General features: G+C 52.6%; 1 protein-coding gene across 3 annotated transcripts in view; it reads right to left on the bottom strand.

Moving 5' to 3' along the window:
• STARD8 (StAR related lipid transfer domain containing 8) overlaps positions 1-15069 on the bottom strand; it is a 59027-nt gene that overhangs the window by 25489 nt on the left and 18469 nt on the right. The window contains exon 1 of one of the 3 annotated variants that reach the window (XM_049704585.1): positions 13861-14004. The exons of 1 other annotated variant lie outside the window; for it this stretch is intronic. In XM_049704585.1, the coding sequence (XP_049560542.1) occupies positions 13861-13969 (109 nt within the window). In that variant the 5' untranslated portion in view covers positions 13970-14004. Of the gene's footprint in view, positions 1-6347; positions 6493-13860; positions 14005-15069 lie in introns of those variants that run through there. One more of the 3 variants, XM_049704586.1, reaches the window with a different exon arrangement.

Genomic DNA, 15069 nt, shown 5'->3' with positions numbered 1-15069 from the left:
GGAGGAGCTGAGGCTGTTTGGCCTGGGGAAAACACAGGGGAACTTGGGCTCTGTCCTCAGACACCTACAGATCAGAGAGAACAGATAGGATCTAAGTGGTCCCGGGGGCAGAGCTGGGACTCAGGGGTAAAAGCCATAGGGAGACAGAGATCAGCTCAACATCAGAAAAAACTTTTGGAGATTACAGGGATGTAAGCAACCACCTTGAAACATTGCACTCCCAGTTATTGAAGATGGGTGACAGGAGCTGCACAAGTACTTGGAGGGGGAAGACCCGAGCTTCAGAAAGAGAGTCAGACCCACTGCCCTCTAAAGGTTCTTCTTCCCCAAGCTCTGTCTGCTTCCCACCTCTGGGGTATTGTGGGAGAAGCATAAAGGTGACTGGAGCTGGCTAGGCCCTCGGCTGATTCCCACAGAGACCTGGGATCTCAGGAGCACCTTGGGCTGGTACTACCCAGGGGGAGCAGGTCACTCATTAACTTGTGGCTGAATGGGTCAGAGGGTGGCCACCTGAGACAGATGGAAACATGAGGAGGGGCGAGAGAGCAAACTGCACAAAAGCCCATGCTCAAGGAAAACCCAAGCTCTGGCAGCTCAAGGCCCCGGCAGCCCTAACTGACCAGCCGGCTAAGAGTATTTAGTGATTGGCCCTGGCAGAATTTGAAGCCAGCTCACCTTTGCCTTGTGGATAAGAAAATGCTCTTGACTGGAAACGCATACTCTCATGGCTAAAAGGAAGCCTGGGAGACCACTGAGTCCATGCCATGGGCCCTGCATTTTAAAGATCTAGGTCCAGAGAAAGCAAATGTCTTCTCTGAAGTCACTCATGGAGAGGTAGCTATAGAGAGACACAACCAGAAGCCAGGTTTCCTGACCCTATCGTAGGCCCACAGGGTTCACTAAATGTTGTTTCCTTCCCGTCTCACTGAAACTGCAGAAAGCTTCTTGTGGTCTAGAGCTTTCTAAATTGGACCTGGGTCCTAGCTTGACCCTTCCCAACTCTCACTGCTTGTCAAGATACAGGTTCTCTGAGGAAGGTCTCCTCCTCCACTATGGAGGTCTCAGGCCTCATGTCCCAACCTGGTGTGAAGGGACCTACAGTGGACTGAAAACACACACACACAGCTCCACCCCAAAACCCAGTAATGGCAAACCCTTTGGGTGGGCATTTCTTGCTCTTTTAGACTTTCAGATTGAGATGAGGGAGTCAGCTGCTCCTGGAAACACCCCAACCCCCTTATGACTCCGATGCCTAAAAAACCCCCAAAAAACTCCTACCCCACTGTCCATCTGAATCCCTATTAACTCAACTCCCTGCCCCTCTCTGTAATACCACCCAAGTTGCATATGTGTCCTTCAAGCAATGTGAATGACTACTTCTGTTTGCTCAAGTGAAAACAGAGGAGCAGAAGTTTAATTGGCCCCAGAAGTTTCCATGACTGAATGTTCATTAATGTCCCCTTGGGGGAAGGTAAGGGCTCAGAAATGGGGTCCCTTTAAGGCCTGGGGTGGACAAAGAGTTAGTTAATGGCCATCCCTGGAGGTGACTTTCCAAAGTGGTTATTATGTGGCTCAATCATTAACCAAGCAGTGGCAGGACCCCAGGCTTGTTGGAAAGGAGCCACTCCTTTCCCAAGGACAGCCCAAGAGCAGGAGACTCTGGGGCAGCAAGGCCTGGATGAGGGAAGCTCTCTCTCAGCTCCACACAGGGGTGGAGGAAGGCTGGCCCGGATATGGAGGAAGTCAGCACACCCTTACTGGAGTGGGAGGGAAAAGCGAGACAGTGAGGGTTTTTATCATGAATGAGAGAGGAAGCTCCAAGCTGGGTCATGGTGATTAGATGACAAGCTGGGAAAGACGCTCATCCTGAATGCATCCTGTTTTGCTCTGAAATGGAACTGGCCTCAGGGGCCAGGGGCAGGGGAGGGGCCAGGAGGCAAGCAGCCTCCCAGGAATTCTCCCAGGCCTGCCGACCTCAAGATCCTGGGTGGCCCTGGAACTGGGGAGGCCAGCAAGAGAGTCAGAACTCTCATTTACTACTAGAGAACCAAAGCACGCATGTACTTTCCACAAGAAGCCTCCACAAGTCAGCCTTGGGAGCCCAAGCCCCAGAGCCAGAGCTTCAGAGATGGCAGCAGGCACTGTAAAACAAGGGGATAGGGCTCCATAATCCCTCCAGCTCAGACCTTTCCTGGGCCTCTCTTTCAAGGTTCAGCTCAAATGTCACTGCCTCTGTCAGTCCCTTCCCCTCAGTTAAAAGCCACTGCTCCCTGGTCAGGCCTCCCAGGGCAAAATATCCTCCTTAACAATTGGAAATATGAACACTGTTAGGATATTTGATGATATTAAGGGACTGTTTTAAAGTGTGATAGTGGTGCAGTGTCTATCATTTAAGTCCCTATCACATATATATATAATATATACATATATATTATATATATATGACTATTTATAGATAAATCAAAAGGTGTCTGGGATTCATGTCAAAATAACAAGAAAGAGAATGAAGTAGATGAAGGCATATACAGGGAAGGATTGGCCATGGGCTAACGGCTGTTGAAGGTGGGTGACGAGCACATGGGACCTTATTACATTAATCATCTCTACTTTTATGTATGTTCGAAATTCTCCATAATAATTTTTTAAAGCCCTCACTGAGGTAAAGACTTAGTGTGTCATGTATCATTCATGCCACTAACCCCCATCTACTAGATGGTAGGTTCCCTGAAGGTTGGGGTTACACTTTGTGTCCTCCACAAGACCTAGTACCAAGAACTTAATGACTAATAATTTATATAGCACTTGGTAGTTCACCAAGCACTTAGCCATGGATCCTCTTGTTTAATCCAGTAAAGTGGAAAAAAACGGGGAAAAATTAAGAGTCTGAGAGATTGAGTGGAGCAGCAGAGCCTGGATTTAAACCTCCATGAGTCCTGCTCCCAGTCCCCAGTTCTTGGCCCCACACCATGCTGGACTCCTGAGGAACTTAACCTCCAGTTCTGCAGTCCCTGAGAGGTCTCGGGTAAATAGGGACAGCAACAGTGGGCATGCAAGTTCCCAAGGTGGCAGGCTGGGCAAGAGGAGACTCAACACACAAACACAGCACTTCAGACTGGTGACAAGGGCCCAGACTGGTGCCTCCTGTCCACTGATTCAAATTTACTAGGACCCGCTCCCCCTTAATATACACACATAAACCAAGGCCCCGGGTCACAGATGAATAAAGCTGTAATAAACACTTGACACCAATAACTGTGTTTCCAGCCCTGTGCTCAACTCCTCTGTTTAGGGTTGCAGGGTGGGGGAGTTCACACATCCCATCCTAGAGCCCTTGCATCTTTCAGATCCCCTATCTTTACTTTATCTGATAACAGCCTTCCAAAGGCCCAGGGCCATGACACTTCATCTTACCCAAACTGGGAGTCCAAGAAAAAAGTTCTCCTTATCCTATTCAAGCCAGAGGCAACTCCTTCTTCCAGTGAGAGACCCTATGCCCCACCTTCCCCAAGAAGGTGGAGGCACAGCCTGCCTTTGTTAAACCTGTCATCTGTTGAAACTGAACTTTCCAAGGCTGGAACAGGGAGCTCCAGGAGTCTCCGGGCAGAAAAGCACTGACTGCTGCCACAGCAGCCCCATTAAAGACTCGATCCTCTAAGGGAGGCCTTCCGGACTTTCTTGCTTTTGTGTTGCTGCTGTTATCCCTATACCCGGCTCCAGGGGTCCTCTGTTCCCTCTCCAATCTACAGCAATCCCGCTACTGGGCATATACCCTGAGAAAACCAAAATTCAAAAAGACTCATGTACCAAAATGTTCATTGCAGCTCTATTTACAATAGCCCGGAGATGGAAACAACCTAAGTGCCCATCTCGGATGAATGGATAAAGAAGATGTGGCACATATATACAATGGAATATTACTCAGCCATAAAAAGAAACAAAATTGAGCTATTTGTAATGAGGTGGATGGACCTACAGTCTGTCATACAGAGTGAAGTAAGTCAGAAAGAGAAAGACAAATACCGTATGCTAACACATATATATGGAATTTAAGAAGAGAAAAAAATGTCATGAAGAACCTAGGGGTAAGACAGGAATAAAGACACAGACCTACTGGAGAACGGACTTGAGGATAAGGGGAGGGGGAAGGGTGAGCTGTGACAGGGCGAGAGAGAGTCATGGACATATACACACTAACAAACGTAAGGTAGATAGCTAGTGGGAAGCAGCCGCATGGCACAGGGACATCGGCCCGGTGCTTTGTGACCGCCTGGAGGGGTTCGGATAGGGAGGGTGGGAGGGAGGGAGACACAAGAGGGAAGAGATATGGGAACATATGTATATGTATAACTGATTCACTTTGTTATAAAGCAGAAACTAACACACCATTGTAAAGCAATTATACCCCAATAAAGATGTTTAAAAAAAAAAGAATGGAATTTTTAAACCTCAAGAAGACAGAGAGTGTCAAAGTTTGGACGTCTCTGTGCCACTTCCTTCACTCCTCTGTACAAACTCAGGAAGTGTTGTCTTCTGTCTTCCCCGCAAGACTCATGCCACCCACCCCCGCCCCAGGACTCACACAGGGTACACAGCCCTTTAGTGCAACTTCGGCCTCTTCTTGCCCTAAACACCTCCAGATATCATCTCCCTCTCCTCTCCAGATCAGGGAGAGGAGCTGCAGATGCACAGAGAGGTTTAGCATACTTCTCCAAGAACTGCTTACGGAGGGGAGAAAAGGCAAGCAAATAGGGGAAACCAGACTCTATCCATGTGGTGTTTTCTAACTACAGAGGTCCAGGGAATAGAAATTCCAAATCCCAAATCCAGAACATAGTTGGACAAAGGCCAAATCCTGGAAATGAGGACCAGCCCAGAATGTCCAGCAGTATGGTAGCTGTAGCTTTAGGGTGAAAGAATCCCCCACCCCTAAAACCATCATTCCCATCACATTCTTTTGGTTCACTCCATCAACCACTCAGAAACCACCTGCAGTCACCACCTTCTCTACGCCCTTGGGCTGCCTGCCCTCTCATTCCCCCGACAAGAACTGTCTCTCTTCTACTCCAGGAGGATGAAAGTGAAGGGAAAATTCAGAGAGCAGTAAGACAGACGGTGGGTGGGGACATCAACCCCTAGAGTGGGAGCAGGAACAGGTCCACAGTAGGAGTCAGGGTTTGAAAATAGCCCTGGGTGTGATTCATCACCGTCTCCTTCGGGGTCGGCAGACGTGGGTGCTCTGAGTGAGATGGAGACATGCCAGGGCCCTCCAGCCCAACCTCTGGGGCCCAGGGCTCTGCATTGGCCCCACAACTCCCCACCAGTCTGGCTGCTGTCCTGCTTGCCCTTCCCAACACCACTAGTTTTCCAGCTGGCTTAGCTGCATAATCACCACAAGGCTCTCCATCTGCAAAGCTCCTGTCGCCCCAAGCATCTCAGAAACAACCCTTTACCTGCCAGTTTAGGAGCCTGGACAAGTCACCAGATGTCAGGGTGGAAGAGACTGGCCCTTTAGATACCGAATTCCAGCCCACCACCCAAGGTGCAGTTGAAAACACTGTGGCCCACAGAAGTAGCATGACTCGCCTAAGGTCACATGAATTAGTGGCTGAGCCCTGGTTCCCTGAGCCGTAACTCAGTACTTTAAAGAGTTTGGGAGAAGAGAAATGGAGAGAACCTCAGACTATCTAATTGGGAAATCCCAAAAACTTCCACTAAAAGGCCTTTGCTCAGAGGTTCTCTAATCTAAACCCATTTTGGACTTCATGGGGAAACTGAGCCCTGGAAGAAGCGACTTATCCAAAGGTTTTCGCTTGATCCCCGCTGCCACCTCAATACCAGGAAAGTCCGGGCGTTTCTCAGAAGGAAGGCAGTGGCCGAGGGGAAAGCCCATGCCGCCCAACCAGGGGCTTCCTGGAAATGCGCTGAAAGCAGAGGAAGGAGGAGAGGAAAGGAAAAGCGGCGTGACCCGACCGCAAAGCCCAAGCCCCGCCACCTCGCCCAGTTCCAGCCCGTCTCCGAAGCCCCTGAGCTACGGCTCCGGGCTCCAGTCAGGCCCGGGGGTAATGGGCGGACAGCCGCCTTCCACCACCCCACTCCCGAGGCTTCCTAGGGAGAAGCGCGGCTGGCAGGCTCCGGGGTTCCCCCAATTTCGGCGACAGCGGCCTCAAATCCTGGGGACGCAAATGGCTCGGCTCGCTCCCTCCGCGTCTCCCGTGGACGCCGCGCAGCCGAACCGCTAAGAGCGGGGGCCGGAGCGCGCCGGAGAGGTGAGGCGAGGAGAGGCGAGGCGAGAGAGCCCCGGCCCCCCGCCGGCCCCGACCTCCCCTGGCCGTCGCCCCAACTCCTACCTGGAGGCCGCGTCCGTCGCTTTGGGTTCGAGACCCCGACGCAGCTGCCAGCGGGCGGGAGGCACGCGCAGAGCCTGGGGTTGGGCGGGGGTAACGATGCCAGCCAGAGGAGCAGCTGCCCCGGCTGCTTAGCTGTTGTCAAGCCGCGGCCACTCTCTGCGCAGGTGGGGAGGGAGCAGCGGCGAGTCGGGTGGCGGGGACGCCCCGCCCACCTACGGGACCTTCGACCAATGAGGGCGCAGTCCGGCCCACCGAACTCCCCAGAAAGCGGCCCAAATTGTGGTGGGCGGGGCTCTGCCTTCGAGTTCTTCCAATCCCCGCGCTGCTGCCACTTCCTCCGGTCACACCAATGCGGGGGGGCTGGGACAAGGCACAAGCCCAGGGCCAGCAACTAAGGGTGAAGGAACCGGGTGGCCGGGCACGCAGACTAATATCTATTGAGCTCTGTAAGTGACTGGCACCGTGGCGGGGGGGGGGGGGATTTAAATACTTACGCCATGTGCACGGGAAGGTTCAGGCTTGCTGAGGATAATTTACAGGGAGTTCAGAAGACACAACTTTGGTGAGATCTCCAATTAGTTGGGGCAACCAAGAGAACATTAGATATTTGAGAAGGAAGTTGCCATTCCCACCTTGTTCAGGCCTCAGCATTCTGCAACTCCCCCACTCTCTGTCCCGTGTCCAGACTCTACCTCTGCAGAGAAATGCACGGAAAACTTGGGGCGTTTGCATTAATCATAGTAGGAGAGGGCTCCCAAGAGTTGTGACAGCAAGTACCACCAGAAAGCCTGTTTAAATTCAGTAAGAAACCGAGTGTTAAGATTTGATTTCTCTCTTGCCTTTCCTCACAAGGGTCCAGCACAAGTTCACATTTTGATTTCATTGTTGACTTGGGGACTCCTATTAGCCAGGGATGGAAATACCCAAGACCCCATGCCATCCAATCACCATCCTCCACATTTACAAATACAGAAACTAAGAAGAGATGACTCACTCAAGTTTCCCCAGCAAATCCATGTCAGTAACAATACCTGCACACCGGTGTTCTAACAGATGGGAGATTTCATACCTAACAGATGGGAGAAACGAAGCTGAGATTCCTAGAAAGCAGGGACTGCATCCAACTTGTTGCCTAGGGTACCCAACACTGAGGAGAGCAAAAATTAATGTTTCTTAGGACTACAACTTTCTTAAGGTCGTCCGAGGCAATGGTAGAGCCAGACCTAGCCCCAGGTGACCCCTCTTGTCTGGCCTTCAGTACACTAGGCCAAATTGGAATTCTTCCACCTTCCTTCCCTGCCAGCCCTGATGAGAATCAGAGGAGAAACGGTGAAGCAAGGCTACCTCCAGTGTGTACTCCTCTTTTCCTCTCAATGGCATAACCGCACACAGCTGGCACTTTGCTCCAGATGAGCCATGTCCCCTTGGGTCTTGGATGTGGATGAGGCCTGTATGCCAGAACTCACTCCTGGAAACAAAATCCTACCCAGAGTCCGAAACTTTTATGATGGGTGGGAAGAAACCTTTATGATGGGTCACTCAAGATGACCTTCCTGAGACTGGGTTGCTATATTTGTAAGTATCCCTAAGGCTCTGAGTTGGAGCCCAACTTATCTTGCTTCTGGAAAAGGCTAGAACAATATAAGAGTGTGGGTCCTGCAATGATCCTAGAGCTTCCCTAAGGGCAGGAAACCATGTCAGAGCAGATTCCATCCACCGCATGACACCAAGCACAGTGCCTACAGTAGCTTCTCAATAATGTTTGCTAATGGGTGAATGTATGTTAAAAGATACTCAAGGGACAACCACGAATAAATACAATCAAACGAATGATGAGCAAAAAACCCAATTTACCTTTTGGTATATACATTTAACTGAATCAGATATGATGGGTTCTGAGATACCCAATTCTTTAAAAAAAAAAAAAAGGCAATCAAACCTGAAAACTGCAAAAGAGAAAACTGCAGGAAGTACAAAAACTACAAAGAGTACAAAAACTACAAAAGGAGCAATGAGAACAAGAGCTTCACAGTGCCTGGCATAGACTAGGCACTCAATAAAAACATCTGGGGCTTCCCTGGTGGCGCAGTGGTTGAGAGTCCGCCTGCCGATGCAGGGGACACGGGTTCGTGCCCCGGTCTGGGAAGATCCCACATGCCGCCGAGCGGCTGGGCCCGTGAGCCATGGCCCTTGAGCCTGCACGTCCGGAGCCTGTGCTCCGCAACGGGAGAGGCCACAACAGTGAGAGGCCCGCGTACCGACAAAAAAAAAAAAAAATCTGGTAATGAGTGAACACAATAGTCAGCGAAAGCTACAATCCTAATATTTGCCATGCACACTGTGACATTCTGAAATGGCCCAAGCAATGTCTAGGCTATTTCTCTAGGTGTTTTTTGATCTTTCCCGTATCCCATGAGCTTCAGAAAAGCAAGGAGAGCTCAGCCTTGTCAGGAAAACAAAGATAGTTCATCTCCTTCAACCACCAGCAGCCCTTGTTCCCCAAGCCCCCCACCCCCAACCTAAGCCAGAGTCTTGCATAGAACAGGTATTCGGTAATGGTGCCTGGAAGATGAGAACATGGTACCTTTTCACAGGTTCCTTTCTGGGCTGCAACTTGAATGACTCTAGAGATAACTGGAGCCTCCAGGTCTTTGCCATCCCTTTTTCCATAAACCCCCCTATTTCCTGTGTGTCCTATAGTGCTGCTGCCGCCCTGGATGTCAGCTCAACCATCAGGCAGAGAAATGTAGAGTCTTCATGGGGGTAGGCTGAGGGCAGGTGAAAAAGCCTCAGTGTGAATGCGTGTGTTTCTATGCCTGAGGCACAGCGCTTCCCTCATTCTACCACTACCACAGCCCAACTGTGTCATACAAAAGGCAGTACAATGGATTCTGGAGCCAGACAACCTGGGTACAAAGTGCAACTCTGCTACTTACTAGCTGTGTGACCTTGGGCAAATTACTTTCCAACTTTCTGTGCCTCAGTCTCCTCATCTGTAATGTGTGGACGATAATCATAGTCCTGACCTTATTCTGCTGCTAAGCAGATCCACTGGACTAAGTGACACTTAGAACAGTGGCTGGCACCTAGACAGTGCTTCTAAGTGTTAGATATGGTGACAGAGGCACTGAGAAATGGTAGAGTGAGCCCTGGATCAGGAAGTAGGAGAGTTGGGTGCTAGTCCCAGTTCTACAGCTTTCTGGCTGTGTCACCCAGGGAAAGTCATTGTGCCGCTCCAACCATCAGTTTCTTCATCTGTAAAATGAGGGGAGAGTACAATCCCTAGTGGGCAAAGTTGAGACAATGGATGTGAGGCTGTACTGTAAAAGGTGACAGGTGACAGGATGGCACTGAAGGTGTTGCAGAGCTAAGCTTTTTGCCAGGGCCAATCAGCTCTTTCCTTCTAGGCAGTGGCAGAGCGAAACTCTATATGCCCTTACCCTGAGCCTCACTCTGAGACACTTGCATCCCAATAAGCACCTATCTGAGGACTTAAAACAGTCCCTACACCCCTCCCTGCCCAGGATGGGGGTTCCTCAGGCTGTTGCAGGTAGACCCATAGCCCCACTCCAGAATGGCCCAGGGTAACGTCAGGTAGGAACCCAACAGACTCTTCCACTACTCTTTTCCATGCAGCTGAAGGTGCAGCAGCAAATAATTCCAGGGAACTCAGCTGGGAAGAAAAAAAGAGGAGTAGGAGCTGCGAGGGGAAAATCAATTGCCCTCAGACCAGCCCTGCCCAGCACAAGACCATGGGTGCCCTGACACACGCACTCACACTTGCACACATATTCCTGCAGGCCTCATGGAAAGCCCACCCATCAGGCCTGGGAGGGTAAAGGACCGCTCCCTGGTGGTTTAGGGCCCCCACCCAGCCTCATGAAAAGGGGCTATTGATCAGGCTGCCACAACGTGGGATTGTGACAGGTGGTAAAAAAAAAAATTCCTGAGGAGCTGTGGCCATGTCAGGGGAGTGTGCACTAAGGGGGTAGCTGGAGTAGGGCCAGATGTGGGGAGGGGAAAATGTAGTGGTGGGAGGGGCTTGCAAAGGTGAGGGGCACACAGACACCTCACTGAGCACTGCCAAGCGGGGGTGGGGGACAGAGAGCTATGTCCTGGGAGGAGCACAAAGACCCCCTGTCAGCTCACAACCCAGGGGTCTGCCATGGCTGTGCTCACCCCACACCCCAGAGCATTCTGCAGCAGGGAGCTCTGTGTTGGGCTGGGAGCCCTGGGCTGGCTGTGAGGGGAGTTGGAGCACTGGCCAAGCCAGGCACAGGCCAGGGGAGTTTCAAGGGTCACTTTTGCCCTTTCTGGGCTCTCCCTCCTTGAGCTAGGACACAGAGGCACTCATTCCCTCCCACCTGCCTTCTGCAGCCGTCAAGAGGAGAGTGTTGGGGCAGCTCATGACTGCCTCCAGACATTTGGACTAGACAGCTGCAGGCAGAAAACCCAGGCCTACTCAGTCCCTGTCCGGGGCTCTTCCTCAGACATCCGAGAGCCTGTCTCCCTGTTCCTAACAAACACCAGATATAGTGTCAGCTTGATGGCATCCTGCAGCATCCACACAACAGACCCAGCGATGGGCCCCTTTCACACCCAGGATAGGACCCCTGCCTGGCTTTACTGGCCTATCTCAAAGGAGCTACAGGTTTTCTGCTGCAAGCAGATGGTGCACCACCCCACAGTACTCTCCCCACCCCCCACCCCATTCCCTTGGGGAAGTCGGCCTGCCTTGGGCCAAACGAAATAGGTGGGGTCACACTGGGCACGGACACCCGGAGCAGGATGTCCACCCCCAGCCCCCACACCCCATGCCATTCCTGTCCTTCAGAGGAAGGTCACAGTATGCTGAAGGGAAATGAGCAAAGGCAAGCCCACTTCCAGCTCGAACCCCTCACCTTGCCTCGCACCCTCCCCATGCACACATACAAGCAGCTGAGGTCAGAGGAAAGTCCCTCTAACCTCCCCAACAGCTCCCTCTGCCTGATCTAGTTTCAGCCCTCAACTTGCTCCTTCCTGTCTAGGCTCAGTTTCCTCATCTGGAAAAACAGGGCTGGGTCCGGGTTTCTATGGTCCCTTCTTTCCAGATAATTCTCTGCTCCTGTGAGCTTCTCTGTGTGTCCCCAAGGGGTGGGGCTCCCAGAAACCCTACATGCATGGGGCTTCTGTAAAGGAAGGGGTAGTGGGGTGTGAGGGTCCTCTGAGGATGGGGGTTAGCAGGCAGCCAGGTGAGAAAGAGCAGAAGAAAGTGCAATAAAGGAAGGGGTAGGGCTGAGGTGAAATGCAGAGAAAGCGAGGGGGCTGAGGCCAAGCTGGTCCAGATGGCTGGAGACCCGTCCTCTGCCTCCAGTGCTGTCCTCAGCTCACCCTGCAGCAGATACCCAGAAACCCTGAACAGAGCTCAGGATCCTGCCCCCTTGCCTGGGACCCTTCCACATGTCCCTCCCAGGAAGCAGCTCCCAAGACAAACTCTGGGAGGGTGAGGAGGAGATGAAGGAGGAGGAAAGAGGGGACTCTTCCTCCCCACCCACAGGCTCCACCACCAGCCCACCACAGCCTGACCTCATGCTGCAGCCCACAAAGTTGGAGGGCTGCTGGGGTGAGGGGGAGGATGGGGGCGGAGAGTAGCTTTTACAGGTCCTGCCCACAGCCTGGCCCAGACCAACCCTGTGATTGTGGGTCTCTGGGGCTTGGCAATCTCAATTCAGACAGACAGTGCCTGGCCCCTGGCCACCCATCCACCCTGCCTCCTTCCCCTGAAGGATAGCCCTTAGAGGCCCCAGGATGACATCAGAGAGGGCAACGGATGTGTGATGTGGCTCCAGGGACACACACACACCCCAAATTTCTGATCTGACCCTGAGCCAGCACCAGGGCTCCCCTACGCATACACATCAACCTGTCAGTCAACATGGACATCCAGGCACTGACAGGGGCTTGCGTGGGGAACAGGGTAGATAGGCCCAACAAGGGTCCCTACCTTCCTGGAACTCCCATGTCAGTGTAGGAGGCAATAGCAGCCCCGGATGGAGAATGCCCAACCCAGGCAGATGGGCAGCCAGGTTAGGTCCCAGAGGACAAGGAGACAGGAGAGGACAGCAAGGCTCCCAGGTTGCATATCTGATGTCTCTGGATCAACTGATCCCCAAGAAACACCAGGAAAGCAGCTTCTGGGTCCCACTCTCATGAAGGCTCCTGGATCAGGGGACAGGACACTGCAACTCTGGCTTCTACCCTGCTTCTACCACAGAGACGCTGTGTGACTGGACTGAGAGTCTTGCCCTCTCTGGGCTTCAGTGTCCACATATATACAATCAGAGGGTATGATCTGAGGATCTCCACAGCCCCCATCCTTCAATGCATTGAAGTTCCATGACAAATCTAAACCTGGTTTGCTATTCCCTATATGCCTTTTGAGTGGGAGCAAGGGGAAAATTACCAGGGAAAAGGAACAGGCAGAGCCTGGAAGGTTTTTTTCCATGCTCAAAGAAACATATATTTTTTCCATTTTATTTTTTTTTTTTATTTTTTATTTTTTTGTCGGTACGTGGGCCTCTCACTGTTGTGGCCTCTCCCGTTGCGGAGCACAGGCTCCGGACGCGCAGGCTCAAGGGCCATGGCTCACGGGCCCAGCCGCTCGGCGGCATGTGGGATCTTCCCGGACCGGGGCACGAACCCGTGTCCCCTGCATCGGCAGGCAGACTCTCAACCACTGCGCCACCAGGGAAACCCTATTTTTTCCATTTTAAAAAAGACAAAGTGACAGGGACTCTTGGAGGCCTGTTGGAGTGTTAACAGGCCCTGGGATGGAGCTTTTAGGCTTTACCAGCTGACTAAAATGTGCTGCCAGGGTGGCTGGGCTGTGTCACACAACTAGGGGACAAAGTGGGGCAGGAAGGGGCCCTTGGGGTGATGGGGAGTGTAGGGAGCTACCGGCTAGATAGTAAGACATGGAGACAAAACGTGGGATAGAAGGACGGACAGATATTCGAAGAGGTAAAAATACAGACCGAGGGTCAGACATATAGTGGAACAGGAAAACATAGAAGAGGGTGCAAGCGCCACGCCACAGGCAGCGACAAAGAAAGTGCTGGAGGAATAAGGGGCCAGGAACATACTGTTTATTAAAACTGCCTACTATGTGTTAATAACCATAGTAGCCTGTTTTTGTTCTTTCTGAGAGGAGGATGCCCACACAGGGAGAGAGGTGGGTAGGGACGAAGCCAGTCAGACCATAGGGATCAAAGGATGGTGCACCCAGGGACTGAGAGAGCTGGCTAAGAATTAGAAGCAAGCAGGCTGCGGGGGTGGAACGTCTGAAAAAGGGGGCTGCCAGCCAGGGGCGGGGTTTAGACAAACGGACAGATGAAATCCACGAAAACGGGACTGGAGCAACAGACGAGGCGGCGAGGGGGCCGGGAGTGCAGAGCCGGCGGGTGGCAGCACGGGGACTCTGGGCTCAGTGCAGCCGAGCCCCGACCTCCCGCAGGGTCCGCCCGGCTCTGATCACCTGGTTTCCAGCTCGGCGGGTCCCAGCGGGTGTCCTTCACACCCCGCGGCGTCCACGTCCGGAGCTTTGGGAGCCGCAAGGCCTGTCCCCAGCCCTGCGCCTGGGCCATGAGTCCGCGGCGGCTCCGGCGCCTCGGGTGGAGGCCCCAGGACTGAGCCCGCGGCCGGGCAGCGCCGAGGAAGGGAGGGAGGGGCCGAGCTAGCCCCGCCCCCAGGGGCGACTAGAAAGTTCCCCGCCCCCACCTTGAGCAGAAGCTCCCCCTTCTCTGTCCTACACCAGCCTCAAGTCATTTAGCTCCACTACTCAGCCTCCCCATCGCCATCGGGCCTCCTCTCTGGGGTTGGAGTGCCCCTCCGGCCTTCTCCACCCGGGCCCCCTATTTGAGAGGTGTCTCACAACCCATACCACTTCTCCCACCCCAGTTCGAGATAGTGAGGGTCTTTCTAGTCACCAGGTCAGCCCCTCCACCTCCTGTCTACTGGCCATCTCACCAACCACGTGACATAACGGCAGACCTTGTGCGACATCCAGATGCAGAAGGAAACAATGGCTCTTGCCATCTTGGCTGACTGACTCACTCCTGGGCCTCCTCCACCCCCATAGTTCTCATTACCCCCCAACCCCGTTTTCTGTCTGTCTGACAAGAGCAACGGACCCTGGGTTCCAACAAGGACCCCTTGAAACCCTTCTAGTGCCAAGAATATCCTGGACCTTATGAGCGGAAGCATTCCTTAAAGACTTTCTTGTGTTACAAACCCAAAACTGAGGCCCAAGAATACAAATGACTTGGCCATCATCTAAGCAGGGGACAATTATCTCTCTGTTGCAGGACAGTTATGAGGATGTAAAGGGGCTGATCATGGTACCCGGCACAGAGTACAGTCTCCATAAAGAAAGGTTTGCTTTTATTCTCAAAGAGATCAGCACTGGGCATCCACCACCAAAAACAGCCTGGACCCAGGACCCTAAATTGCATAACCCATTACCTTACCCCTAACCTCCATCTATGCAGGCAAACTTACATTACCTAACTTGGGAATGGTGGGGAGTCCTATCCCGCTTTGCTGACAATGGAGGGAAGGCAGTAAGATGCCAGTTCTCAGACCTGGCCATTTCCACTCCACTTGTGGTGGTGGCTAGTAAGGGGGTGGAGAGTCTGACAGTGGCTCTACGCTAACCGCAGCATAACCTGGGCCCATTTCCTCTCTG

This window comes from Orcinus orca, chromosome X (genome assembly GCF_937001465.1).
Source record: "Orcinus orca chromosome X, mOrcOrc1.1, whole genome shotgun sequence".
NCBI classification, from domain to species: Eukaryota; Metazoa; Chordata; class Mammalia; order Artiodactyla; family Delphinidae; genus Orcinus; species Orcinus orca.
This window is presented reverse-complemented; position numbering and strand designations above follow the sequence as displayed.